At 41.9% G+C, this 27130-nt stretch overlaps 1 protein-coding gene across 1 annotated transcript; it reads right to left on the bottom strand.

The window, feature by feature from the left end:
* Window positions 1-4651: 4651 nt before the first annotated feature.
* Window positions 4652-26510, bottom strand: STK17A (serine/threonine kinase 17a). Its single transcript, XM_032182343.1, has 7 exons — window positions 26297-26510; window positions 19767-19979; window positions 12697-12841; window positions 7365-7491; window positions 6601-6649; window positions 6320-6499; window positions 4652-5478 (listed from the first exon to the last, which is right to left on the bottom strand). The coding sequence occupies exons 1-7, from the start codon at window positions 26488-26490 to the stop codon at window positions 5145-5147; spliced, it is 1242 nt and encodes a 413-aa protein (XP_032038234.1). The 5' UTR covers window positions 26491-26510; the 3' UTR covers window positions 4652-5144.
* Between the last annotated feature and the right edge of the window lie 620 nt (window positions 26511-27130).

A 27130-nucleotide genomic window follows, 5' to 3' on the forward strand; every position in this document is an offset into this window, starting at 1 on the left:
GTTAAATAGCTCCTGAGAGACAGCCGGTGCCTCTCCTTGCTTGTTGAAGCCCATGACGAGTCCTTCCATCCAGCATCAGGGCAGCGGGACCTCACTGGGTGTTGCTGGAAGGTGGCAATCAGCACAGCGATACCCCAGCGGCTCAGGAGATTTTCCTGTAAGGATTAGCCAAAAGGCACCTGCACAATTCAGCCTGCACGCTGGGATTACAAATTAACCCAGGGGCTGGGATGCTCAGATCTCAATAAACAGCCAAAGAATCAATGCTGTTCAGTTCTCTGTGTTCACAGGAACAAGATAATCCCTTTTAGTAGCCAAATTCCTCCTCCTTCCCTAATTTTACAGGAAGTGTTGTGGGCCCGATGCTGTGTTTCACTGTGAAAAATCCTCACCTATTCTTAATTAAGAGAGATTTTATCACACGCACCTGGATTTATTTGTTTTTCTCGTTTTATAGAACTTTCAGGTTGTATTTTTATGGAAACAAGTTATTTCACTATTACAGAGCTATACAGTTGTCCTGTAACAGGAACGATTAATGAAACGCAGTAGCGCAAGAAGAGGAAATATTTTTCTCCCCCAGTACCTAGCTCTGGCTCTCCCCACAGGCAGTCATGCCAGACAAGTGGCCTGCTTGTGGACACAGCGCAGTACGGAGGGGATGCCAGAGGGTCACCGCTCCAGGACACCTTTCAGCATGACTTCTTAAACCTGGATTAATGCTGATTTGCATCTGCTCCACCTTGTTCTGGACACGCAGCCATCCCACGTCTCACACCATTCACTGCCATTTAACTTCCACCTCTCTAACCCTGCATCTTCAGCCAGGTCATTTCCCACCAGTTAGGCCCCTGAAAGAACAGTCCTATATTGCCATTAAATTTATTTCTATGTTTAGCATACACGAAAAAAAAAAAAAAAAAAAAAAAAAAAAACAACAAGAGGATTTCTGTGGATAATGTGACTATATTTATTAATCCCAAGGACAGTTTAATTCAACATCTGTAAGTGATGCATCATGGAGACGTCTACAATGCAAACATATTCCTTTATACTGGAAAAGATTACTGGTGACCTTTGTGCACCAAATATAAATTGAACAAGTACTTAATATACAGAAAACTAAGATATCAGTAACCATGCTATGTGGGCATTGAGAAAAACAAATGTACAGCAGTTCTCAGAGAACAGCCAGGGCATTGGGACAGGAGACTCCAAATAGCAAACGCCAACCCAGTCCCAGCAGTGCATTTCTAGCTCTGAGACGAAGCCAAGCGTGAAGGCACGGAGGCACCAAGCACAGAGGGGCTGGAGCTGCAGTCCCTTGTCATGTTGCACTGCGCCCTGACATCGAGCCCGGCGACCACGCAGCTGCTGTGCGGCAGAGAAATTGGCATAACTTAATCCCATTTGAAATTAGTAGATGTTGACTTCAAGATTTTTTTTTTTTAATAAATTTATTATGTTTTGAAGTGTTTTCACAATGCATGAGGAACAAAAGCCAGTTTAAAAAAAAAAAAAAAAAAAAAAAAGGCAAAGTCTCACTGTAAAGCTTCTGTACCTTGGCAGAAGTACAACAACCTGACACTACTTCCTTAAACACTTGAACTATCTTTCACGAACTGCTCCTGGGCTATCTTATGAGAGACCCTGAGCCATGGCATTGAGTGGTGCGAGGCCCCTCTTCCCCGTCCCCCCAGCAGGGGATGGGTGTTAGTTAGAAACACGAACACTGAACAGCCACCGATGCGTGTGGCAGCTTGGCAGCTGGGTTGTACACTGGGATCCTCAACCGAAAAATGCAAGAAATGAAACAAACGACAACACAAATGTTGCTTTGGACAAAAAAAAAAAAAATAATTAAAAAAAAATGCTATTTGTTACAGAGTTTTAGTTTAGTGACAATCTATAGCCTCTCGCCTAGAGGTGAACATCGCAAGGAGACGGAAGACAAAGCTTTGCTTCCAATCAGCTGCTTAGCGTTTATTTTAGCTGCAACGCTGGCAGAGGCCTGCACCTCGCAGCCCCACCCCGCCACACGTGGCTGTGGTTGGTGCCTCCTGCACCAAGCCCCCAGAAGTTGTGGTGTCCAGCACTGTCCAAGCACACCCGAGCTGCCCTTCACGTGTTGGAGCGGGCAGTGGCCATGCTCCAAGGGCACCAGCGGGTGCCGGGCCCAGCCGACTGAAGGCCTGCGGAGCCTCACACAGCACCGCCCACAAGCAATGAGGGCTGAGGAGCTGACTCCTGCCCCGCCACCACCCCCTTCCCCACCAGTTCTTACAGCATATGCAGCTTTTTTCCCCAAACTGTGCCTGTGCAGCCAGCCATACTCTAGGAGCTGCAGAGAATCGGCCCTTCACGAGCTCGGGGCTTGTTCCCAGCCCGAACGCTGGCAGCTTGGCCTCAACAGCCCCTTCCTCGAGTGTAGGGAAAAAGTGCCTCACCGACAGCTTTACCCACACTTAGTGGCACAGAAATTTTTTAAAACATGTGGGAGTGGTGGACAGTCTGCAGTTACACCTCACAGAAACTTTCCTATTACAGGGCCCACCTCAGGCGCCATGTTTATACCTTAACACTGTTGAACTTCCACAGCTTTACACACATTCCTAACGATGCCAGTAACACTGCGCAGCAGCACATTAAGGCACAAAAAGCTGAACAAAAACGCAGCTCCCTTGAAATCTCGGAGCAGCCAGCTCAGCAGCAGCTGGCCCAGGGATAGGCCCACAGTTTGCCTACACACCCTGCTCCTGTGCCACTAACGGTGGCTGCAGCACAGAAAGGCAAGGAAGGGTCAGAGTTGCGCTGGCCGATGAATAGCAAGAGCTATCACCCCCCAGACCACTGACTAAGCAGTGGATTAAACGAAGAGTGCTGTCTTGCTTAAAGCATCTGAAAGATCAGCAGTGGAGGTAGGGCAGGGGCTGCAGGCACGCAGTGCCGCAGCTACCATTCGCCTCCAGAAACACCCAGGTAACACAAGTGCTCTGTAAGCTCAGAGCCTTGTTTGGCTTCTACAAGTCACCAGCCACAGATATCAAAGAAAATGTGCACAGCAGTGAGAAGCTATCTACAGGAGGTAAAAAAAAACAAAAACAAAAACCCAAAAAAACAAAAAACAACAGGAAATGTCTAATTTTTCAAAAGTATGTAAGTAAGGCATCTCTGCTTTGCAATATAAATTACATCCGAGCTCAATTCTTGAAGGACTATTGGATGCTTTCTTAAAGGTCTTCGAGGAGCAAGGTGTTGCCCTACCTACATGAACATTTAGCGTGTAACTCCATAAGGGAAGAAGCCCGATAGTTTAACTTAGGCACTGCTTTTCTGATGTGGCTACGAGCAAAGGCCACTGGTGTTAGGGAAAAATTCACGTTGCCACACTCAGTTTGACAGGGCTTTTTGTTCAGATTTCTTCTTTACTAGTGCTTTTCCTCCCACCCTTACAGCAACACTAATCAGATCCCCGCAGCACTGTTTTTGTTATTAATACTGTTTACCTTTTGTGTGAAGGAGCTGTAACACTAGCACAGAAAATCCTGTTCGCTAGGAAGAGAACATTCCCAGTACATTTGAAATGAAAAAGTCTGTGGCAACACAGAAGGAACAAAAGGGAAAACTAGCTTCAGAGTTTCTGTTCATTATTTTATAGCAAGAAAACTTTTGTCATGGTTTATTATAAAGGAACAGCATAGGAAACCAAATAAATAGTTGAATAGTTAACAGTACGCAATATAATAGTACTAAACTTCAATTACATAAAAATTAAACTTTGGAACAGCAACGATATTAAGGACTTCTTAGAAAACTAGGACTCAGTCCAAGACCCTCAGACTCGTGCATTGCAAAACCATGTCAACTCTGATGCCTTGTCGGTCCCAGCTTTACCCTGAGGGACCGTGTCCACTGAGAACTCTGCCCCATCCACGCAGCTCCCTAATCCCACTCTACCCCATCATACACATGCAGTTTTTCCAAGCATCTAAGGGAGAGCGATTGGGAAGCATGAGGTATGAGTTGTGCTTCATTGTTTCAGTTCAGGAAGAAGATTCTGCTTCCTCTGATAGTTACACTGAGCAAGGTTTGCAATTTAGCCTAAGGATGCTTCTTTCTTCCTTAAAGCAGCTGTTAAAGGAACAGAAAGAAGGCAGCAATGACCTCATGCTCCCAGCAAAACCCAAGCTGAGTTCTGGGGGTGGGGGGAAATCAAGGGCTGATTTATCCTAAGTCTGATAGATGTCTGATCTAACACGTTGAAGTCAGTGGAGAGAAGTTCAGTAACTCCAGCAGAGCTCCAGCAGACCTTGTGTCACTTTTTTTTTGCCCACACATCAACACTGTGGAGACGCACTGAGCTGTGTTGTTAGTGCATCCAGCTCAATACAGGAGGGAAAGGGAACAGTCTCTGCTGGTTCTCGAGGCTGACTTGCTAGTTCATTTATCACTCTCCAGAGCAGGATTTTACTGTGCTCTCCCAAATAAATAAAATCATCACCACTCTACCTGGAATTGTTCACTGATACAATTTCTTTACCTGTGGGACATACGCATCTCTTGCTAGAGGAACCCAGCTCACTGTCTGGCTATACACCAAATAAGTCTGAGTCTTTGGACTTGATGAAAACAAAGAAATATACACAGAGCGTAGCTTTGAAATCTGTATGTCAAACCAGTCAGATTCTCTCGTACACTTTAAGATCAGCAGATAGCTCCACTGAAGTCAGGAGTGCTAAAAGGTGTTTGAGGAAAACCCAGCATTATGTATTTACTTTGAATGACAAAACGTCTCCTAAAATATACTCCTCTTGACATCTGTCACTGAAACACCTGCTATGTCAACTTCGCCAGAACATCAGAACAATTAACAAAATTGTCTGCTACTCAGAGACAAAAAAAAAGGAAATAAAAAATGCAAACAAAAATAAGCTTTTATCTTCATTAAATTCATGTCAGCCACTTGAAATCTTGTTTAATCTGTTCCATGAAATTAAAAACTTGGCACATTTTCCTTAGATGCCACCTATCAACATTTCTTTTATCTAGAACATTTACTGCGTATCAGAGATTCCCTTGGCTAGGGTATTTTTGTTTAGCAGAAAGCACTTCCTTCCAGTTATAGCTATGAAGCGCCACACAGTTCAGTAAATGAATTCTCCTGGTATTTCTTGCAGCAATGGTTCCTCAAATTTAAATCGTTTGGAAATGGCTTTCTGCTCAGTTGCTTTTTCTTTTTCTGACTGCCTACATTGTCCCAGTGTATACGAAGCCACTACAATTAGTTCTTCCGTCACTATTGATTCATCCTCCTCGGTTTTCTCAGCATCAACAGATTTTTCAGAGGCAGAATCTGCATCTGGCTGGGTGACGTCGCTGCTCTCCCCTCCTGCACTCTCATTCCAGGCCCTGGAAATAGGTTCATCACTTTGTTGTAGCCATGGATGTTGAAGACATTCCTCAGCAGTTGCCCGGTCCCTGCAGAGGAAGGAAAGCGTTAAAAGGAATGTCCAAGGGAACTTGAAACCTAATGCCTCATGTAAGAGATTCATGCAATTTTTCTCCAAGGATATGACTGTACTAACCCGACAGAACTACTAATTTAAGTGTGTCAGTGGTTACTTTTTACCTAAGAAGCCTAACAGCAGTTCAAGATGATGCACATGATGCACTGTTAATATGTAAAATAAAGGAATTCATAGATCCTTAAATATCACAGTTTACTGTATTTCTGAACAACTATCACAGATTTTCGTTTAAAGTATGAAAGTGATCCCATCCTAACGTTGAAGTATTTCCACAAGAAAGAGAAGACACACAAGAAAGAGCAGACAATTTTAGTGGTTGATACACCACAGGAAAAGTCATGGGAATTGCACAGGAAGCACTTTGTGTTTTGAGAGCTGAAATTTCCAATTTGCCTCCCATCAAGAAAGGCACACTAATAAAGTAGGGAAGAGTAGGGTACTCTAGCAACTCACCCAGACTAGAAGGCACAACGCACCTTAGCTCATTTAAAAGACACCAACAAGGTACGTGTACAGAAAGCCAGTACACTGTACCACAAGTTATACTTCATTTACAATGTTCTGACATGAATTTCAGGTTTTATTACTAACAGTTGGCCACATTCAGAACATGCAAGTCAGGGGGGAAATGGAGAACTTCTCTTTTCATGTACAAGAAAATAATAGTACATAATGAAATATGAATAATCAAAGTTCCCTTATACTTTAAAGACGTAAATGCTAGCATGCATCTATATTTAAAAGAGATCTGGTCCAACGTATTATTATATACGATTGTCTGTTTTACTTACTCGGGTTTCTTAACCAGCAAAGTTTTGATGAAATCCACAGCAGCCTCTGATATGAGGTCAAAGTCTTCTCCAGAGTAACTTACGTTCATTTGAGATATATTTAAGAATGTTTCCTGTTTATCATCCCCTAAGAAAGGCGATATCCCTGTTAGCATAACATATGCCAGTACTCCAATGCTCCTAAATTGACAGTAAAAAACAAAAAGTTTATTTTTTTTGTTGTAGTTATGTATATAAACTTTTGAATAAAGTTATGATGATCGTTAATTTGCTCAACTTACCACATATCGGTTGCTGTACTGATTGGGTCATAACTCAGTATTTCAGGAGCTATTTGGGGGAAAAAGCATATATTTTTTTTTCATATGCAGACATGATATTGTAGCTATACAATGCAAAAATAGGCATGTGGTTAAATTTAATATAAGCCACTTGAATCATGATAGTCTTTGGAAATGGATGTTTCTACTCAATTTATTAAAACGATTACCATTGTTCGTTAGTTTTAAGTTAAAAAAACCTTTGCTTTTTATTGCTATATTCAGAAGCAAGGCCAGTCTTTTTACTAATAGAGGAAACTATAGAAACTTTATTGAAAAATAATATCCAATATTCCATATTCCATCATGAAAACTTGGACCCATAAAGAAAATACTACACAACTTATCAAAGATAATTTCAAGCAGATTTTCAAGGCCTGGAATAATTTATTTATTTTTAAATGGAAGTGATACAAACCTAACCAAGCTAAAATACTGTACTCGGCATGAGCGTATCCCTTTCAACCTCTACTCCAAGTAATGCGTGTTACCATTGCTCAGAATCCTCTAAGCGAGTCCTCATGAACACAAGCACACAAGTGGCAGTCATTAAACTGGCAATTTAGCTTTTACAGCAGTACCACATCCAAGCAATAACACAATGTTTTGACACCGTAACTACACAGCCAGTCTGGCATTCACCAAATTTTGAGAAAATTTTCCTTAATTCCCCATTGCTGAAGTTCCCTCCTCAAGGCTACCTCAATGTTGCGGTAACAACTTACCTACGTATTCTGGAGTTCCCATAATTTCCCTTAGCTCTTCACTGCTCTTCATTATTCTGGAAAGGCCAAAATCTACTATCTTTATGTCTCCCAGAGGAGACTTACTGGTTAGGAGAATGTTTTGCGGCTGAAAAACAAAAGCAAGAAGACCTTCAAGATCACCCAAATCTAATATCTATGACACCATAACATTGCATAATTATTTCAGATCATGAGCAACAACAATACATTCCATTACATGTACAGCAAACAGGATTTTTTTTAAAGTTATTATTATTTTTAACTGAGGGTGAGCTTGAAGAGACACATAGGCTCAAAGCAGTAGCAGGATTTCCTGTTTATAACCGCAAACCAAGCACCTACCTTTCTTAGCTTAGAGCTCACACAAGAGACATGCCAGTAGCTACCATTTAACAATAGGACATAAAGATCTCCACATTTGGTCTGTTAGCCCTTCAGACAGACCACCTTTCTCTCCCCACCCAGCTCCAACTTCTCTCCTTGCTTCCTTCCAACAGATGGTGTAAAATGCTTCTCATAGGAGGGTGTCCAAAACCACCCAATCATTTAAAAAACCTGAACACACGAAACTATTTTGACTACACCTGTTTAAAGAAAGTCTGTTGCAATTGACCTCAATCTTGTTCAAAGTACAAACAATTGGATTACAGAATACTAACTGAAGAACAGTTAAAAAAAAAAAAATAGGGCAGCCTGAAAAACAGGTTTTAAGAGCATCACCTTTGGATAAACTTGTTTGCTCTGACGTCACTAGATCTTGGCTGTCGTCCTTCAGAACAAACGTTGTGATCATTCAGAAATTCCCTACCTTCTATCTTGAATGGTAGCTCAGTTTAAAAAAAAAAAATAATAAAACAACTCTGAAAATGAACTGGAGACGACAGGTGTTAGATTTTTGCAACTGAAGCATATCCTTGCCAAGAAAGTCCATGTCTCCCTGCCTGAGAACTTGCATCGCCATGTATTAGGGGTGGCTGAAAAGGGAGGAGAGCAAAAGAACCACCACTGCGGGGTCGTCCCAGCTGGATTACCACCACCATTTGTACTTCTATTCCCTCAGTCGCTCTCTCTTTATTCCCATGTTGATCACAAAGGCATGTTTTCACCTTGATACCCCTCCTCTTGAACAGAGGAATAAAACTGTACAAGAACATTTTGAGATCTCGAGCCAGATCTTCCTGCTGCAAGACCTGAACATAGTCCAGTTCTTTAATTCCCACAAAGTTTAGCCACAGTATTTAAAACGAACTCCATGATGTTATCTATCTATTTGCTGTTTATGAATGTAAGTATTTAAAGCAGCTTATTTTTTGCTTACAAATTGGAATCTGGTGGCCATACAAAGCCACCAGCTTTCGGAGCTGCACGTTACCATATGTTTTATAGTTCACATTTGTTATTTTGTATTTGTATTAGAAAAGCAAACATCCCCAAAAGCTGACCATGCCTCCCTAATTAACTTCTCAGATGTTCTTCCCAGTGGGAAATTTAGTTACTTTCTGAAGAGACAAAGAGAAAGCACAAGAAAAGCATTTGTTCTCTGTATTTAAATGAGGAAAAGTTTAATGGCAACATTTCTTGAAAGCCTTAAGCCCTGTTTTATAATATTTTAGTAGATAACATAGTTGACAGAAGTTTTTAATTGACTGTTTTTACACGCTTACTGAGAGAGAACTGTCTGTATTACAAATTGAGTCATAACCCTAGGAATAGCAGTCATTTTCTTATTCTAGGGAATTACTATGGGGTTAAAATAAAGTGACAGTCCAAACATCAGCATGAAACCTTGAAGAAGCTGTAGCTTTGGATTTACCCTTACTGCCAGCCTGACACAGTCACTCTGAAGCTTTAATAAAAGGAAGATGATTTTCCTGTATCTGTAGAGTTCATTTCCTTCTGGTTCTGCACTGCTGTAATTAATATATCTACGTTTGCCATGTGTTGATTTGTCTGCAAAGACCAGAGATGCCCAAGCCAGAGGCTCTCCTGCCAGCCATTTTGAAAAAGGCCTTTCACTCTTGCCAACTAGCGTTAATGAAATGTCTGAAAAAAATGTAATATACCAACATTTAAAAATCTTCGCTGCAGAGACTGAAAGGTTCCAGTTTAGATCGTTGTATGATGCACACTGAACAAAAACATATGAAAAGTCTGACCAAACGGACCTCTGAATGGATGTACACAATGAGATTGGCACATGGACAGAAAGCACATGACATGGCCACGTGAGCCTAGCCCAATGTCACATTAACACTGAATTAGCTTTCCTGATGCTCTGAACTTCAGTGCAAAGGCCAAAATAAGACAATATATACAAAGAGCTGTTCTCATCTAGCAACTTATCAATTATCTGTGCAACTTTCAGAAAAAGTGTACTTAGTAAAGGAGACACCCTATAACACTACACCCTGCAAGCAGGTTTTGAAATCTTGTAAACTGATGCTATAATGGCAAAATCCATACATTGCACATTTCTCATTATTCCAGAGGTCTCTGCGAGCCTTTGGCCCTAATATTTCTTGTGACTTTAATTGGTTTCCAGAAGAGTATGACTAAGAATGCATAATAATGCTCATTTTTTTAAACTAATCAACGCCTCGCCGTTAATATTAATGAAGCTAGGCATCTGATTTTACAATACTGTAAAAATAAATAAATAAATAAAATCTGATCCCTAGAAGACAAACCAGGAATTATACAAGGAACGATAGGGTAGAAACAGGAAAAACAGTCTAGCTGGAACGCCCTGGCTAGGTTGTGTAAAAATACTAAAGCAATCGCATATGTTTGCGCTAAGAAAAAGTTTAAGGACTCAAATATCTTTAAGTAGAACAGAATTTGCTTGGGGATCAGGTGGTTTTTTTTTTTGGTCAATGTGTTAAAAACAAACAGACAAACAAAAAAAAACAAAAGCACAGCAACAATGGCTAAAGAATAGAGTTATTAGAGTGGCACTGCACTTATTCCACAAGGTAATCAATACAAGTCCCATAAATTGAGAAGTAAGGCTATAATCAGGAGAGGTTCCATAGATCCTGGATACTCTATACCTGCCAAAAACCAAATAGCTGTGCCCTTATTGTTACAGAAATTTGAACTCCAAATTAAAGTGTTCTTTTGACTTATGAAGTTAGTATTTTTAACCCTTCTTAGCCTTGTGGGTGTTCCTTTAAATAGGAAATACTACACTTCTATTAATGCTATACTGCTGTATAATAAATTTTCAATCTTAATCCAACTGGAAGACTCAGATGAGAAAGCTAATCTGTAATGTTTCTGTAACAGTCCCCTTCCTTCTTTAATAATTGCATTAGTTCACTTTCTGAATATTGGTGTAAAGTGACACCCAAACCAATTTCAAATAATGATTTTGCTAGTTGTCCTCACTGTACACAACATCTTGAGAACAACAGAAAGGGGACAAGGTGTGTGTTGAACAGCCCTAGTATTACAGACCAGAGAGAGTGCTGCTTGGGGCAGTCATTCTCCCAGGGTCCAGGGCAGCGCAGAGCTCTACCCATCTCCATTGCAGACAGGCAACAGCTAGTCCTTCCTCAACTACCCCAACTTTATTATTATTATTATTATTATTATTATTATTATTATTATTATTATTATTATTATTATTATTATTAATTATTATTTTATTATTATTATTTTAAGTTCTCTTCTATTCCTAATTTCCTTTAAACTTTACCAAACTCCAATCCAAGTTCAAGTCAAACAGCCGATGAAAAGAGGAAGCTTCTCTTACTCTGCAGCTTTTATGTGCTATTAAGAGGAGATGAAAGACTCCCAACTACAATCTACACCCTGCAAATTAAACAGGATCAACACAATACTGAGAGTAAATTAAACATCACTCAACAGTAGCATTGTATTTGCTCTTTCTCCAAGTCAAAAGTGGATTACATTATTGTATTTTGCTATTAAAAACACACCAGGTTTCAACAATCTTTCACAAGAAACACACTTTTGGAAAGATAATTGTGTGGCAACCCTACTAAGCCACACCAAAATACCCCATTTTTTTCCTGTCATAATCAGCACTGCAGTGTACTTTCACTATTAAGTACTGCAGTAAAATAAAGAACAATGCATTTCAGATCAGGTACCCAGCTGGTCGGGGCTGAAGGAACACCACAGCTTTAACTCCAGAAACGTATCAATATATACAAAAGACATGTTTTAATTTTACATAAAGTTTGCTTCAAGGAAATTCAATGGAAATATTTTTGGCTAGCATAGCATATATACAGGCAAAATAGAGACACTGAGTATCTTGTATAAGCATACTGGAGCTTTAGTCCTTTTGATCACTTATTACTAGATAGGAATTTTTCATTAAGTATTAGTACAGTTATTTGATGTGTGACTAAATCAATGGGCTACAGAAAGTTTTAAAGGATTCCAGAGGTGATTTAAATAAATGGTTAGAAAAATAGGCAGATGAGATGTTTGTGTGCAAATATTACCCATTCTTTGCTTTAGCTAAGGCATGGTTCATGATTTGCTGTTGTATATAAGTATGTATAGCTTGATACTGGAATCTACTGGGAGCTTTGTACTACTGCCAAAAGGCAGTGAAGTATAAACAAGGAACTCAACAACAGAAGAAACATGTAGTGCCTTACTGCATGCTTAGGAATTACAGGAGAATTAGGCCTGTAAGAAGAATTACAAAATTTTAATGCAAGTTGCTTTTAATGCTATCTTGCTTAGAAAACTAATTCAACTTCAAAATGAGATAAAATTGCCAAATTGTCATATTTGCCAAGTGTTTGGTAGTAAATGACAAACCTGTAAATTAAGTTATACAGCATTTTTTTCAGAAAACTACTGAAATGCTATAAACATATTTAACAAATTAACATGCTGTTTATTAGTCCTCTATGAACACTTTATTCTGAAATGTTACACATTATATTACCAGTGTCTCTGCCATGCCTCTGCTTCATTAAAACTCAAGTCAACACAAAACACAGCCCTATTCTTAAAGGGCTAAATAATACTCAGACATTTTTATTGCACTGTCAGAATGAGTCAGGTCTTATCCAAAGCACACATTCCCAAATTAAGGTACAATGCAAATCCACATTTCACTCAAATTGTGTATTTGATATAATCATAAAAGCTCCCTAAAAGACTTGCAAACCTAGTGCCTAATACTAAGACCCAAAAGTTTATCATTTGAGGAATATCTAGGAATGTGTGTTAATTATAAGTTAGTATTAGTATGATACATGCCCAGCAAGGAAACCAGCACTTAAAAAGAAAAAAAAAAATAGGAAAAATACAGCAACACTCTTACCTTTAGGTCAAGATGAACTACATTGTTTCTGTGCAGGAATGAAACTCCTTCCAGGATCTGCTTCATAAGTCGCTTGACGTCTTTTTCTTTGAAGGCTTCCTCCCTTTCAGCAACACACTGGTCAAAGATTTCACCTCCAGCGGCGCTATGGAACAGCACGAATGTTACTATTTCAAAGACTAAGCTATAGCTCCTATTTCGCTCTACTTGCACCATTTTATTCAGCATAATAAAGATCAGCAGGCGGCATTATCCAGTAGGGGTATTTTCAGTTATTAAACGTTTGGCAAGCTCTAGCAGCCTAGGAAGACTTGTGTGCAGTACGGCAGCTTTGAAGAGAAGCAGAGATCTCATTCATTTATGTTAGACAACACAAATACTACAGAAACTCTTGGGCCTATTTTGGCAACATTAGTGACTGTGCTTTGAGATGAATGCTACATTTGTTTAAGGGCAGCGTTTAACATAAAAGATTTGCCTTTTGCCATTTCTTCTAAGCTACATGGAAATTTGGCCAAAGTATGCCTTTGTAAACACAAAGTAAAATAGCCCCACCCTCAATCCTCCTCCAAAGACTGCACACACTCAAAAAAGACTAAATGTAAAGTTTATAGTTTGTGAAGTCTCTGGGGTGCAGGGATGCTTTAAGTTTCTGAGCGGCTTTCATCTAAAAATACTTCTGAAAATTTTAGCTCTCAGAGCTTGATTCCTTATCTTTTGTTTATGCATTTAAATAAAAAACAAGTCAAAGGAAAAATATGAAAACAACTACAGATGAATAGTAACACGATTTTAAAGTAGTCCAAAGCCACATGCAGGACCATCTCTGAAAGGCAATGACTCCACAGATGCCTTACAACATGACCCTGCAGCATCAGCAGTACAACAAGCACAGCAGATGCTCCATCCTCCAACCAGAATGGGCTTATGAACATCAGAACGGGGCCAACTCGTGTATGGATTGTTGGATTACTGTTTAGCAACATACAAATGAAATTAACTCGCACACACTTTGTTTCACATGGGATTCTACAATCACCCCTTAGCGAAAGCTGGTGAATCCCCTGAGCACAGCCTTCTCCAGTCACCCCACACGGTGACGTGCCCAGCCTAGCTCTGCACAAGTGTGAATCTTGGCTGATGCACAACCATCTCATCTGCCTTCGCTTGCTCTGCTCTAAATTTTATTACCAAGGCCATCCAGAAGACAGAGAGTAACATTCAACACAGACCTAATGGCAAGCAAGGCAGTCCTACAAAATGCTAAATCTGGATTATTTTCAGTTTTCAATCAAGTGAGTGTTAATGCTCTGATTCCCCTACAAGCGCATATTCTGGACACCCTTCATCACTTATTTCTTCAGTACACTTTTATTTAGTTCAAGAAGAAAGGCAGTAATATTTTAGCTTTGGATGGGATTCAGGTAATTTATTCTAACATTCTAAATAAAATTCCTTTTTAAAAGTACTATCGCTTAGAACTTGTGTGGAACCGAGAAGATGGGCATAGAATATTGTCTACTGTAATTAATAAATTACACATTCCGTTTTAAGAACATCATAATATGCTACTTGGAAGACTGATTTAATTTCTTGTAGCATAAATTATAATGCATACAGTGATAAAATCTACTACTAAAATTACTATATATATTTTTTTTATTACAGCAGCAACTCTTTGCCATTGGAAAAAAAGCAAGGCAGTACTTCTGTTGCTTAAATTTACAAGTGAAGTAGGAATTATCCCTCCAAACAGCTGTTGTCAATCAGGAATTGCTTTTTTAAAAATAAACACAGCTGAAAATCAGCAAAGGGAGGGGGCCTTATAAGGCCCTATTTTCTGTATGTCTGCTTGGTGGTCATGATAAAATCAAGTTGTGCTCTGAACAAATAGGAACACTGACATAGCCAACATGCTAAGATGTACGCTACCTGGAGCTTTAATACGACACTTAAAGAATCCTGAATTACACTGCTTAGAAGTCAAGGCAATCAGAGTTGAAGCACAGAATGTCCCCTCATTGAAATCAAACGACAGCACTAGCAGGACAGAAGAAAACCCCGGATTCAGGTTTTTATTTATTTCTAGAAGGTATTTAAGTAACCTGTGGTACTTCTGAAGATGCTTCAGTTCATCATCAAATTTAAAAGTGAGACAAACAAATACAGCCCTTAGACATACACACCCACCGTAGACAAATATACTTAGCTTTACAAAGGACTTGCACATGGAAAAGTGTTTTCAAATGCAATGTTTCTTTTTTTTTTTTTTTCTTTTCTTCTTCTTCTTCTTTAAATCAACTGCTCTATTTAGGATGTAGACAGAGCAACTCCTTCCAGGCAATTCACTCCATCCCAGAATTGCCACATTCAAATAAATAATTAGTGACCCTTCAGAAGAGCACAGAGAAATTTGTTACTGCAAGACTGTTTTGTGTATTGCTGCTGTGGAGTGCGCCGAGCTGACTCCCTGAAGCAAACCAGTCAGCTGACTGTGAGCCAGCTCAGTCACAAGTGGTTGGAAGTACAACGTCAAACCGAACTCCAAGAAGATCCTCCTGCACATCCATGCCAAATTTTGCCAAGCTACTTAAAAATATTTTCAACTCTGATGTTTTATATTCCCCAACTACACTTCAGGGAAAAACAAAACAAAACACACAGAAGGGATTAAAATACCTGTTAGGAAAGTATTCTGGGCATGTCAGTGCTATGATTTCAGTATCCATGCAGACCACAAGTTCTCTTGTGTTTAAAATTTATCCATTTTTCCTTCAAGAGCATATCTTCAATTAAGTAGCCACTTTTCTCAAAATCGCTATGAAATAACTTGCTTTGCTGGGTAACCCCACCCACCTCTACAGAAAATTTTCGCAGGACATAAAAGCAAGGAATTGTCTTTAGGACAACAAAATCTTTAGGACAAGTCACCTTAATGTGAAACAAATCAATACTTAGGGGCATAACTTTCGGAAATTCAGTGCTGTCTAGAATGTGTTATTTTTCTAATACACAGAGGTGTGAGATGCATGAATTCTTTCCAACCTAGAAGTTGCAGCAACCCGTATTCCTTAGGAATTACCATATTTATGACCGTACTGCTGTACTACTGGCTTCTTCATAGGTTCAAGTGAAATCCAAGTGCTGTTCATCAGTGAAAGCACGCTGACACTTTGTTACTGCTTATCAGTATAAACCAGCTAAAAATCAGTTGAAAGTTTGGAGCATTAATCATGGTTACAATCACGTTGACTTTAAATTTGGTGGAGACTGCTTATCTTCCTCTGGACATCTTAATGCACTGCACAAAATTCAACATCCTACTTTTTTTCAAGTGCACTTACAATACATTAAGAGTTAGAGCGTATCATTAGAGAAAAGGCTGAACAAAGCCACTTCAGGGCATCCAAAAAATTCAAATCCCCCTGACTTTAATGGGTCAGGAACTGGGACAGTCTTCCATAAGCCTCAGCAGCACAAATCCTCGGAACACAGATTCGGATAACAGGTCCTTAGAATACTCTTGATGTCAAATCCGAGTGAGACCATAAGCAGCCTGCTAGGATCAAAAATTCACTTATGCTCTTTCAAAAGCCTCTCTTGAAAGTGTTACCCTTGGAAGAGAACTGGAAACTCATTTGTTTTCTGTATACACAGCTTATATTGCAGGGACATCCCACCAAGGTGGCTGTCACAAGACCACATATTCGTGCTCACTGCTAGCGACATTCACAACCTCCTTTCCTCAGCGAGGCATACACCACTAGACAGCAAGCATGCAAGCAAATTCACTGTGAATTTTTCAAGTGTAAGGCTACCACTGCACACCAATGAGCCCAGAGACAGAGGGAACTAAGTCTCCATCTGATGAGAGAACACACGGGCAGGAAGCATTCGTAGGCATTAAGTTGCAGAGGCTTTGCTTTTAAGCTCCTGGTTGCCAGCCAAACGCAAACTTGTGTCCCCCTGCCCCAACCTTTCTGAGTGGGGAGCCTAAGGGCTGAGATGCAGGGCATGAGGTAACCAACTCAGTTTGAGGAGCTTTCCCCTAAAACTTCACAGGGGCTCCCACCTCGATCTGATTGTCATCCCTCATACCTGCGTTAAGCACTCTAACAGACGGTGTGCAGACACCGGAGCAGTGCAATTATCCTGACAGCACAGGAAGGAACGTTCTCCGGGTCCAAATAGCTAGAGGTGGAAAAAGTACTTCGTGCAGCGTATCAAATAAACCCCAACCACCTCCTCAAGACAGCGAAGACAACTTTTTTTCTTTCTTAAACCTCGCGTAACAGAAGTCTATATATACACACACAAGACCCTGTGAGGTAACTATTCAATTCACAGGCTCCTTACTACACATAATGGCCTGGATTTTGAAGTTACACAAAGATGTTTCTCCAAAATCTGACCCACTGCTTGCAATATCCTCTACTCCTTCCACAAACGTATAAACAAAGTGATGACCACTTCAAGACGCCAGTTCTGAAGCACCAGATGCACTGTTGCTCTTTCTTTCAAAAGAAATCGGGAACAGTCAGGCAGGTCGTGTATAAATGTTGAGCCCAGTAGCTATATTAAAAGGAAGAAAGCAATTTTGAGATCTGAATGTGTCAGGTTTTCCCCAGACATTAAGTGTTTTTCAGTAAACATTTTTATTCATTCAGTTTTCACTGAAATACAAGAAACAAGACTGTTAATTCCAGAGTAATTCCAGACTTTCCATACTTAAGACGAGCTCTTAAACCCTCTGCTGCTTGTTGGCAAAAAGCCTCAGCAAGTCAGTGTTGTTAGTGTGGATGCAGATACAGCCTTACCAACCTGTTACTGTTAAAGCCAACACTAATGCCTCGCTGCTTGCCATTGCTCAGAGCTTGTATGAACACTTAGCAGCCAATTTTAAGTTTGCTTTCTGTCAAAACTGATCGTGCTTTAAAGACAACCCTCATGTGATTTTAATATTTCTTCTCATGAAGGCAGAGCAGTAGCACCCCACCCCCCTTACGACAGATCCTACATCAAGAGAAGAACTTCAAAACCTTAGCAGATAAAGTTAGTGGGCAACGATTAAGTATTTATTTTTCTGCTTTCCGTGATAAAGATCTGCCACGCAGACCATCAAGCTTAATAGAAACTGAAATGCCCTAGAGAAGCTTACAGTCCAGATATGCTCTTTAATCCTCTGCATACAGAATGTCAGAAATTTACTAACATTCATACCTGTTTTGTTGCAACATGCCTCTGGAACATGCTGACATTAAAGAAGCATCCAGACATATTTGCTGAAGTCAGTGAAAGAGCGTTTTTGTAATTTACAGCTCCAACACACAGCTATTTATCTGTAACGAGGTGTGACTGATGCATATAAAAACAATAATGTTGCTAATTATGGAACAACCTGGTTACTAGTTAATACTTTGGATTAAAAATGTTTTGTAATTTTAACAGAACTGAGTTCTAAAGGAAAACTAGCAATCTGCGTTAGGATTAGTGCAAAAAACATTGCTCATCCCAAGCTGTGAATTCTATATACCTACACAATACAGAAATTTACACTGCTTTCTAATTAGATCTGTGTTACTAGTGTCTAGAACATGTATTTTTTCATCTCCAGTAACTGCAGAGGCTCTGTCACACTTTTGCATTATAACAAATACTTGAACTCATAAATCCCTAATACCATAACTGCACAATGAAGCTGGAAAAAATGTATTCTAGAAGGAAGCTTGCCTTAGCAGACAGTCTCATTCCATGTCGCTGAAGTGCAAAGATAAAGTTTCTTTTGACTTCTGAACACCGTCAGATTTGGGCACAAGATTTTTCACCATTCATTTCTGTCATCAAGGAAGGAAACAGCTGTACAAACTAGATTGACTTCAGCAGACCAGTCAAGTCACTTCTGAACCATCAAGCCTGTTCCTCTGCTAGTTATTTTAGAGCCATAGAGCTTTCACGGGATCTTAACTGAGTTCAACACCAACAAGCATTTGGCTACCTCTTAGAACCTAGATGACAGAAAACAAAGTCTCTGGGTAACAGATAAACTTTCACAGCTGTAAAAAAAGACAAAAATCTCTTCCGGACAAACTCAAAGCAGGGGAAACAAAAGGCAAGTGTAGAGTCACAAGTTAAATGCCACTAATCTGGGTGAATGTGAAATATGAAACTATTCTAGGTCTGAATCCTCGTACTCTCTTGCAAGTCTGATTTTCTCCAAGACGACACTGGAGCACTATGTTTGAGATATGTCTTGACTGTCTGCTCAACAGGTCTTTAACTTCTTGACAAGTGCTCTTGTCTTTTGCCAGTGCATGGAAGACAAGTTTTTGTCTGTATCACGTTAAGAAGATGCAGCTAGCCAGACAGCACGACTGAACAAACTAGTCTGCAAGCACTGAGTAGGGGAGAGCTTGCGGTCCTAAACTTACATGCTTCCTGAAAGATCTGGTGTTTGGAAAACTTAATAGTTTAACCAGAGAGAGCAGCCAAGAGAAGGAAAGTTTCAACACTAAATTCCCTAGTGTTAACTGTGATAGGATACCTATAAGTAAACTGCTCCAAATGCTAGCTCTGTATTAATGCATGAGGTTCATGAAGAGGTGTATCAAGCTGAGAAAAATGAGTACAAATCCTGGTATTTGTCAGTTGTCGTCAAACAATTCCCTATCCCAAATTAACTTCAAAGTTCAAAAACAAAAGAAACAGCTTTCACTTCATCTTTGCCACTGCCAGCAACAAACTTCAGTACTTTCAGATACTCATTGCTTCTTTCACAAGTAGAGACTCTGCACAGTTCATATTTCACTTTTTTTTTAAACTATAGAAATTATGTTTCACCTTTGAAATACCCTGCATAATTGAAGAAATGTATTATAATGTGCTATAGTTAAAAGACTGCACATAACTTCCTGTAGTACTGATTTTCTCCGCAATTATTTTTTAATTCAAGCAGATAGCAGGCAAACAATAAACTTGTTTTGCATATTATTCATAGACACACAAGATTTTTACATTATTAGCTTTAAGCAAATACTGCAGAAGGTTATTCAGGAATTATCATTAGTACTTACTATTCCAGGACTAAAATCATCTCTGTTGCAGTTTCATAAACTTCATGCAAGTTAATGACCCACAGGTTGCATTGCGCCAGCTCAAGGACTGCAATTTCATGGATTATTTCCATCCGACAGTCTTGACCCTTTCTTCTTTTTCTCATGAATTTTGCCGCAAACTCTTTTTCGGTGTCTTTCTGGATACATTTCTTCACCACTGCAAATTTCCCTCTAAAATTAAAGGAGAATTTTAAGTTAGAAATAAGTCCTTCAGTGAAAACTTTAGTACAATCCTGTTGCGGCTTAACCCTACCAGGCAGCAAAGTGCCACACAGCCTCCTGCTCATCCCAAGTGGGATGGGGATGGGGGAAGAATTGGAAAGGTAAAAGTGTGAGAACTCCTGGGCTGAGACAAAGAAGTTTAGTAGGTAAAACAAAAGCCACGCACAAGCAAAACAAAGCCAGGAATTCATTTGCTCCTTCCCATGGGCAGCCAGGCGTTCAGCCACCTCCCAGAAGGCTGGGCTCATCACATGTAATGAGCAGTTTATTGGGAAGACAAGCACCATCACTCCTAGTGTCACCCCCTTCCTCCTCCTTTACCCCAGTTTATTACAGAGCACGATGCTGTGTAGTGTGGGACACCCCTTTGGCCAGTTTGGGTCAGCTGTCCTGGCTCTGTCTCCTCCCAGCTCCTGTGCAGGACAGCACGAGAAGCAGAAAAGTCCTTGGCTCTTTGTAAGCGCTGCGCAGCAACAGCTAAAAATACCAGTGTTATCACCACTATTTTCATCAAAAAACCCAAACACAGAACAGTGCGAGATTCTAAAAATAAGGATTTGAAAGTAAACAAAACACAGAAACCCTCAGTTAAGAAACCCGACTTTCAAACAGATAGAAAAAGTGAGCTGTGCTAGTTAGCAAGGTGAAGATACCACAGAATACCTTGAGCTGGAAGGGCCCCACAAGGATTGAGCCCATCTCCTCAGCCTTTTAGTAAAAAGGTGCACGAGCAAGCACTTTGTGCTTTCTGTAACTATACTCGAGCAAACTAATTGCCCAGTTATTGTTTTCCCTACCACATTCAAACAGCAGCAGCCAACAGCTTTATTCAGTGACTGCTCAAGATCCTTCCCTATTTACTAGGGACATTTAAAAAAATGTCACTTTGCATTTCCACCATGTCATGTCTCCAATGACAACAGCTGTAGTTCTGATTGCTTAACAGTTCTCAATCCTTTATCCTCGGTCTCGTTGTTTAAGGAACAGGAAGAGTTTCAACAAGCACAGAGGCTTGACCAATGTAAGGCACTCTTACAGCGACATGTGCACACAACACACTGCAGAACTGCTTAACCCACATCAGCGGGCATCGTTTCTGACAAAACACCCAGGGGATGAGCTGCACCACGCCAGCAGCCCAGCTAAAACCACACGGCAGCGCTTACATCAGAAGCCTTCCCCCACAGCATTTTCAACTGAAGTTCCTGCCCTGAACTTCCTTGCAGCAGAGCCCAAAACCACCTGCTCCACTCAGTCCCGTTCGTACTGTCCTGGTTTAGTGAAAAGGTCTGATAATTAATGCATCATCTAATGCCGTGACAGATTCCCACACTCGGTATAGTGACCTTGCCTGTACGGGAAGAATTTACAAGAAAACTATCTTTATTTGTATGTAAGCATGCTTGTAAAGCTGCAGGAATAGCTTGCAGGGTCTTATTCTGCTTCCTTATTACCTTATTGTAGGGTAGCTGAAACCAAAATTAGAGTCCTCCTCTGGCCTGGAATACAATTACACGGGTTTTGCCTCTCCTGCGTCCCAGCTGAAGCGTACGGAGTTAACTAACTCCGCTCGTGTCAGACTTCTCGCTCTCACAGCTCCTAACCTGTTGGCAGCCTGCTTTCCACGAAAAGTGACTGCTGAAAGGAGTTGTGGTCAGCTCGCTTATAATAGAAATTTGTTTCAAAATTGCCCAGTCTAAATTAAGTCAAACAAGCACCCGCAAAGTGGATATTTGCTAGGCAATCTCACTAAAATAATCTAACTTGTGACTACCGAGGCAGCCACAGTTATTCCTCTGGGAATACTATTTTGCATAAGCACACATTATCTGCAGCACCGTAATATTAGGATAGATCAGAGCACAGCAGATGTGAAGGCTGACAAACACTAAGAAAATGCTCTACATAAGCTTTGCAAATGCGTGAAAATATTACGGGGTTCTGTAGTCGTAGGGAAGGTGTGGTCAAAGGATTGCTCTAAAATGGTTTAAATAATATAGACGGCGTGCCGTGGGAGGAACAGGCACCCAAAGCCTCTGGAAAAGAGGCTAACAAACAGCTACGTGCCTGCTAGAGATGTATCAAAAAGCACGCTGGCAGAAATAACAAATGCGGACAGCATGGGCAGCTTATCAGGAAGCAGAGAGTGTTCCAAAGATTATACGCTCCCGATCCCCAAAATATTGGGAGGCCAGTGCTTCTTTCAAGTGGAGTTCTAGGAAGCTTGTGATTAGTGTCGTGGCTACAAGCATAAACATCCCTCTAGTATTGCAATCCTAACCACAATTGAGAGCAACCTTCCCCATGTAGCCAGGGAAAAGGCTTTTAAGTTAGTCCAAAGACGTGCATCTGTATGACTCGTGTGCAGCAGAGTTATGCGCTCACCAAAGGTGCTAAAAGCCCTGCTGAGGCTGCGTTTTGGCACGAAACCCAAGCACTGCACAGGGGGAAGAGCAGCAGCTATGCCGATAGAAAAAGAAAAATAAAGACGTGGGAAACTAACACAGCTTGCTGCTGAAGGGTCTTTTATTTTACAAGCCGGTGGACACTAAGCATTTACACCAGCGATCTGGACTGCTGGGTTCCTCTGTCTCTCTTTTTCTTGAATAGCCTCGGACTTCTCAGCTCCCTTCCGAGCACATGCCTCCTTGCCACTGAGCCAAAAGCTTTTAATTTGAGCACCAGAAACAGGAGCTTCATAAATTTTAAGCCTCTCTGATAGAGCCTTCAAGCAGCTCGGTGTTGTTGAGACCGACATACAGAATCTGTAAGCAAGTGCCTAAGTCCTAACGAGCCCGATGTCGCCGATCCCTGTGGAAATGGGACCGCTCCCGGCGCGCGAGGCACCGCTGCGTGTGCCACGCGTGTGCCGCTGGGCCGGGCTGGACAGAAGCCTGCGAGGTGACGGGATTAAAAGGACGAGTTACGCAGGGGGCCAGCCGATAAGTGCTAATTCTCAGTTGTTCGGGACTAAGAATCGTGCCCGGCCCCTCGGTGGCTATACCTGTAATTAGAGCCACTGTAGCTGCCGCCTGCAGAACTCACCTTTTCTGAATCCCATCCCAGAAGAGAGCAAACTTGACAAACCTGATATTTATAACCAACAGAGCTAATTGCTATGCAGCCTGCTAGATTCACAGCTGAGACTGTTTCCGAGCAAAGATCCAAAGGCACTGTCCAGTGGACAGTATTAGACCGCAGCAATTTAGCTGCATTGAGAGCTAACAAGGGGAACATAGCATTGAAAGCAGCACAGGTTTGAGAGGAAATGCTTAATGTTCATCTCCAAAGTTAAAAACTGGCTACCAGTTATCGAAACACAACCAAAAATACTGTTAAGGGAGACATGAGTAGGAAACTAGAAGTAGCTCTCAGCTTTCACAAGTGCCTCCATGAGAAATTGTGATTTAAGGTATCACATCCGAGTACAAAGCAGCTCAATGTCACCTTCCCTGACTGCCAGCAGAACTAGCATCATTTCGCCTGGCATACAACAGGGCTTAGAGGAAAAGCCTCAAATCACAAATCAAACGTCAAATCGGATAAACAGGCACATTTATGTCATACCAATTCACTTTGTCACAGGTTCAGGAGAACAGAGAACTAACCTGACTGTAATGCTTATTTTTAAGACGACCTATTAAACACTGTCACTGTTACTAATAAAAGGAGTCACAGCAATTCCTATTAACCTGTTTATTTTACAGAAAGCTCAGAAAAAAATTCCGAGATCCATAAAATTATATGCAATTTCTTACAAATTTCATAGCAAACTTTTTCCCCCAGAAGTGTGATTTTCTTTCTAAGTTTTTGGTTTCCAAAGAGCAAGGGGTGGGGAGATGCCATTTCCAATGCTCACGAGCAACTAGCTCATGCCGATTTCTTCCCAAATGGCAGAACCAACTACCTGCACACCTTTGCTTTCACCTCCTTTTCCCTGTCCCGGCGTTCCACAAGTGTTTCCCCCTGGCTGTGCAACTAGCCGCTGAGAAGCGCGATAGCATGCGCGCACGTTCTTACTGATCTGATGCACAGAACTGTTCCTGAAGGCTACCTCAGAAATATGCAAGTTCAGGCCAAAATTTTTTGGAAAAAAAAAATAAATAAATCAATACATAGGTTATCTGCATATGTAACCACAGTTAAAAAAAAAAAAAAAAAAAAAAAAAAAAAAAAAAAAAAAAAAAAGTGTTTCTTGATTATTCTGTTCAGTCTCCCCAGATGATTAAAATAGTTGTTATTCTTAGCTCTGGGTGGAGAATGAGCTTGTCTGTTTTAACAAAAATCTAAGAATGAGGAAAATCAGCTGAATTGCACTTGATGTACATTTACAGGGGTGCACTGCATCCATTTTGCTGGCAGAATATTGCTGGTTTTAGAGCTATCATTTAAGAAGACTCTTGTGGAAAGCAAGGCTTTATGCCTTTCTCCTACCCAGCTCTAGAACCAGGAGTATTTTCTGAACACAAATTACAGCTACCAGTACGTGCATAGCTTGTTTTAAATTAAAAGAGGGAAAAAGAGCACAATACTCCAACAGTGAGCTAAAGAATTAATTGTCTAGTAGCATTTTGTGTGCAATTAGGAGATATTTTGTTGATAAAAAGAAGTATCTGAATACAATTACACTGGACATTTTAAAGAAGCTCTAGGTAATATAAACCAGTGATGAAAAATTTTGTTTGAGGCTGTGTTTCTGGAATACGGAGCTTAGACATTCAGACACTCATGCACAGACTTGCAAATATCCTTCAAATCTGTCACCACACACACACACTAATATTGCTCCTAATTCTACAGTAAAATTATGGCTTGAGTGTAGATAAGGCGAAAAGTCAGGCAAATTTTTTCCCTGTTGTCAGCAAAGTATACAATACTTCAAATAAACTTATATCAATCTAGCACCAGCTGAAATCATTTAAGAGTCTGAGCTGACTAGAAGTGGCACCCTTAATCAAAAAAAGTTTGATTTCAAACATCACCCAACTTGAAATGAAGATTTACCTGGGGACATTCTGATTCAGGGACAACAAAATTAATTAGGCTCTGAAGACCAGCCCCAAAATTAATTTATTAAAACATTTCATTAAAAAATGCCACTTCTCTGTCAGCTTAAACATCTCAAACTAATCTTCCTTCCAGAGTTGCCACTATAACCATAATTTCAGCATTCTTCCTAAATCAACCTGTTTATTCTAGCAGCTGTATCTGGGCTTACTTAAAAATGCCTGCTCAGCTACTGCACCAGGCAGCGGCCTTCTGAAGCACATAACCCTTACATACTCAAAGCAATTTTTTTCTGCAAACAGAAGCAATGAAGCCCGATTTCCTGCAGTTTTGCACCAGAGTCACCCTTGCGACATCATGACCAGGCTCTTCCCACACCAACACCTCCACAGTCCCCTCCACCATGCCACCAGGGGCCAGCAGCCCCCACACCTCCCTTCCCTCCCCACTTTTTTAGAAGGGCAATGAACAGGGGATGAGGGCAGCAGGTGCCAAGGCTGCTGCCAGCACACACATGCTGGAGGCCAAGGAGCACAGATACCTGCTGAGTTTGTGCAGCAGCCGTGGGCTCAGCAGCGGTGCTACATCTGCTTTCTCCTCTCCCCCTACTACCTGCTTTCAACACAATTTGTGCCAACTGTGCTATTCTTATTCTCAACGCCCTGTCTGAAGCTCAGCTCTCACCTTGCTTCCCTGGTTCTGGGAAAAGGGTGGGCAACCACGCAGCACTCAGACTGCTTTTCCTTACCCATTTCCTTAGCAAACGGAGCTACCGCAGCAGGATCAAAGCGCGCTGCGTGCACAAGGGCTGCCTTTTGGCTGAGACAAAACCTGTCACCTCAGGTTGCTAACTGGTCCAAGCCCTCCGTAAAGATAACCCTGCTCAGAAGTACGGACTTCCATGCTTTAGGAACAGAAAAAGCGATTTCTGCTCAGCATGCATTATCGATCAAACACCCTACACGGAGACAGCTGCGAGGGTCAGCCAGGCTTTCCACTCACCACCTTTAGGTTGCCTAGGCAGCAAGAACTTCTCTTTAGTGGACGCACTAGGGGTGAAGCATCCACTTTTTGAAGTTAAAAACGTAGCAAGGAAGCATCTGAAACTGAACTAAGAGACCAAGCGTGCACACTCACAGCCCCTTAGGACAGAGCTGCAGGTGTACCGCACGGCTCTGCCCCGCACCGACCCCGCGGCGGTCTCAGCTCGGTTTTGCCGTGCCTCCCCATTTTCGCCTCCCCCCCCGCCCCGCACACACCTGCCCAGCTCTCGGCCGGGGCTGAGGCGGTACCGCAGGTGGAAGGGCTCGCTGCGGATGGCCGTGCGGATCTCCGACAGCAGCCCGCCCCGGCGGGGCTGCGGCTGCTGCTGCTGCTGCTGCGGGCGGGCACCGCGGCAGCGCCCAGCCTGAGGCGGCGGCGGCGGCCCCCCCGGCTTCTCCTCGGGGCTCATGGCTTCTCCCCGCCGCTCCGGCTCCGGCTCCGCTCGGCTCCGGCTCCGCGTCCCGCCCGCCCAAGGGAGCCGAGGGGAGGCGGCCACGGCCGCGGCGCCGCCCTCTCAGCGCCTCACCTTGGCGGGCGGGGGCTGCCGAGCCGCGGCGGTTGGGCAGCGCCGCCTGGCGGGGCCGCCATTAACGGGGACAGGGGGGGAGGTGGCTGCCTCCTCCCGCTGCTGCGAAACCCCCTCGGAGGGGCGAGATGTAACTGCTAATAAAGCTGAGAAATGCTGATAAAGATGTGTGTGCGAGTTCTGGGCTGTGTGTGCGAGTTAATGGGTTCCTGCTCACGCGTGGTCAGCGCTCACGCGTGCCCTGAGAGGGGCGAAGGGAGCAGGGTGAAGCCTGAGGGGAAGATGGCAGAGATGGACACGAAGTGCATGGCCCTGGGGGAAGGGAGCCTCAGACCATCGGTGGGGACACCGGTGGGCTGGAGGGAGGTGCAGATAAGGGGGTAGCTCCAAGTGTTTCTCCTCAGAAAGAGCAGTCAGGCATTGGGATGGGTTGCCCAGGGAGGTGGTGGAGTCACCGTCCCTGGGGGTGTTCAAGGAAAGGTTGGACGTGGTGCTTGGGGACATGATTTAGTGCGTGACATTG

Source organism: Aythya fuligula, chromosome 2 (assembly GCF_009819795.1).
Source record: "Aythya fuligula isolate bAytFul2 chromosome 2, bAytFul2.pri, whole genome shotgun sequence".
Lineage (NCBI taxonomy): Eukaryota > Metazoa > Chordata > Aves > Anseriformes > Anatidae > Aythya > Aythya fuligula.

Coding starts and splice junctions, on each gene's coding strand:
- STK17A (XM_032182343.1), bottom strand. CDS start 26,490: ATGAGCCCCGAGGAGAAGCCGGGGGGGCCGCCGCCGCCGCCTCAGGCT. Junction 19,980..26,296: donor CCCGGCCGAGAGCTGGGCAG/GTGTGTGCGGGG, acceptor CTTTAATTTTAG/AGGGAAATTTGCAGTGGTGA. Junction 7,492..12,696: donor TAGTTCATCTTGACCTAAAG/GTAAGAGTGTTG, acceptor TTTGTTTTTCAG/CCGCAAAACATTCTCCTAAC.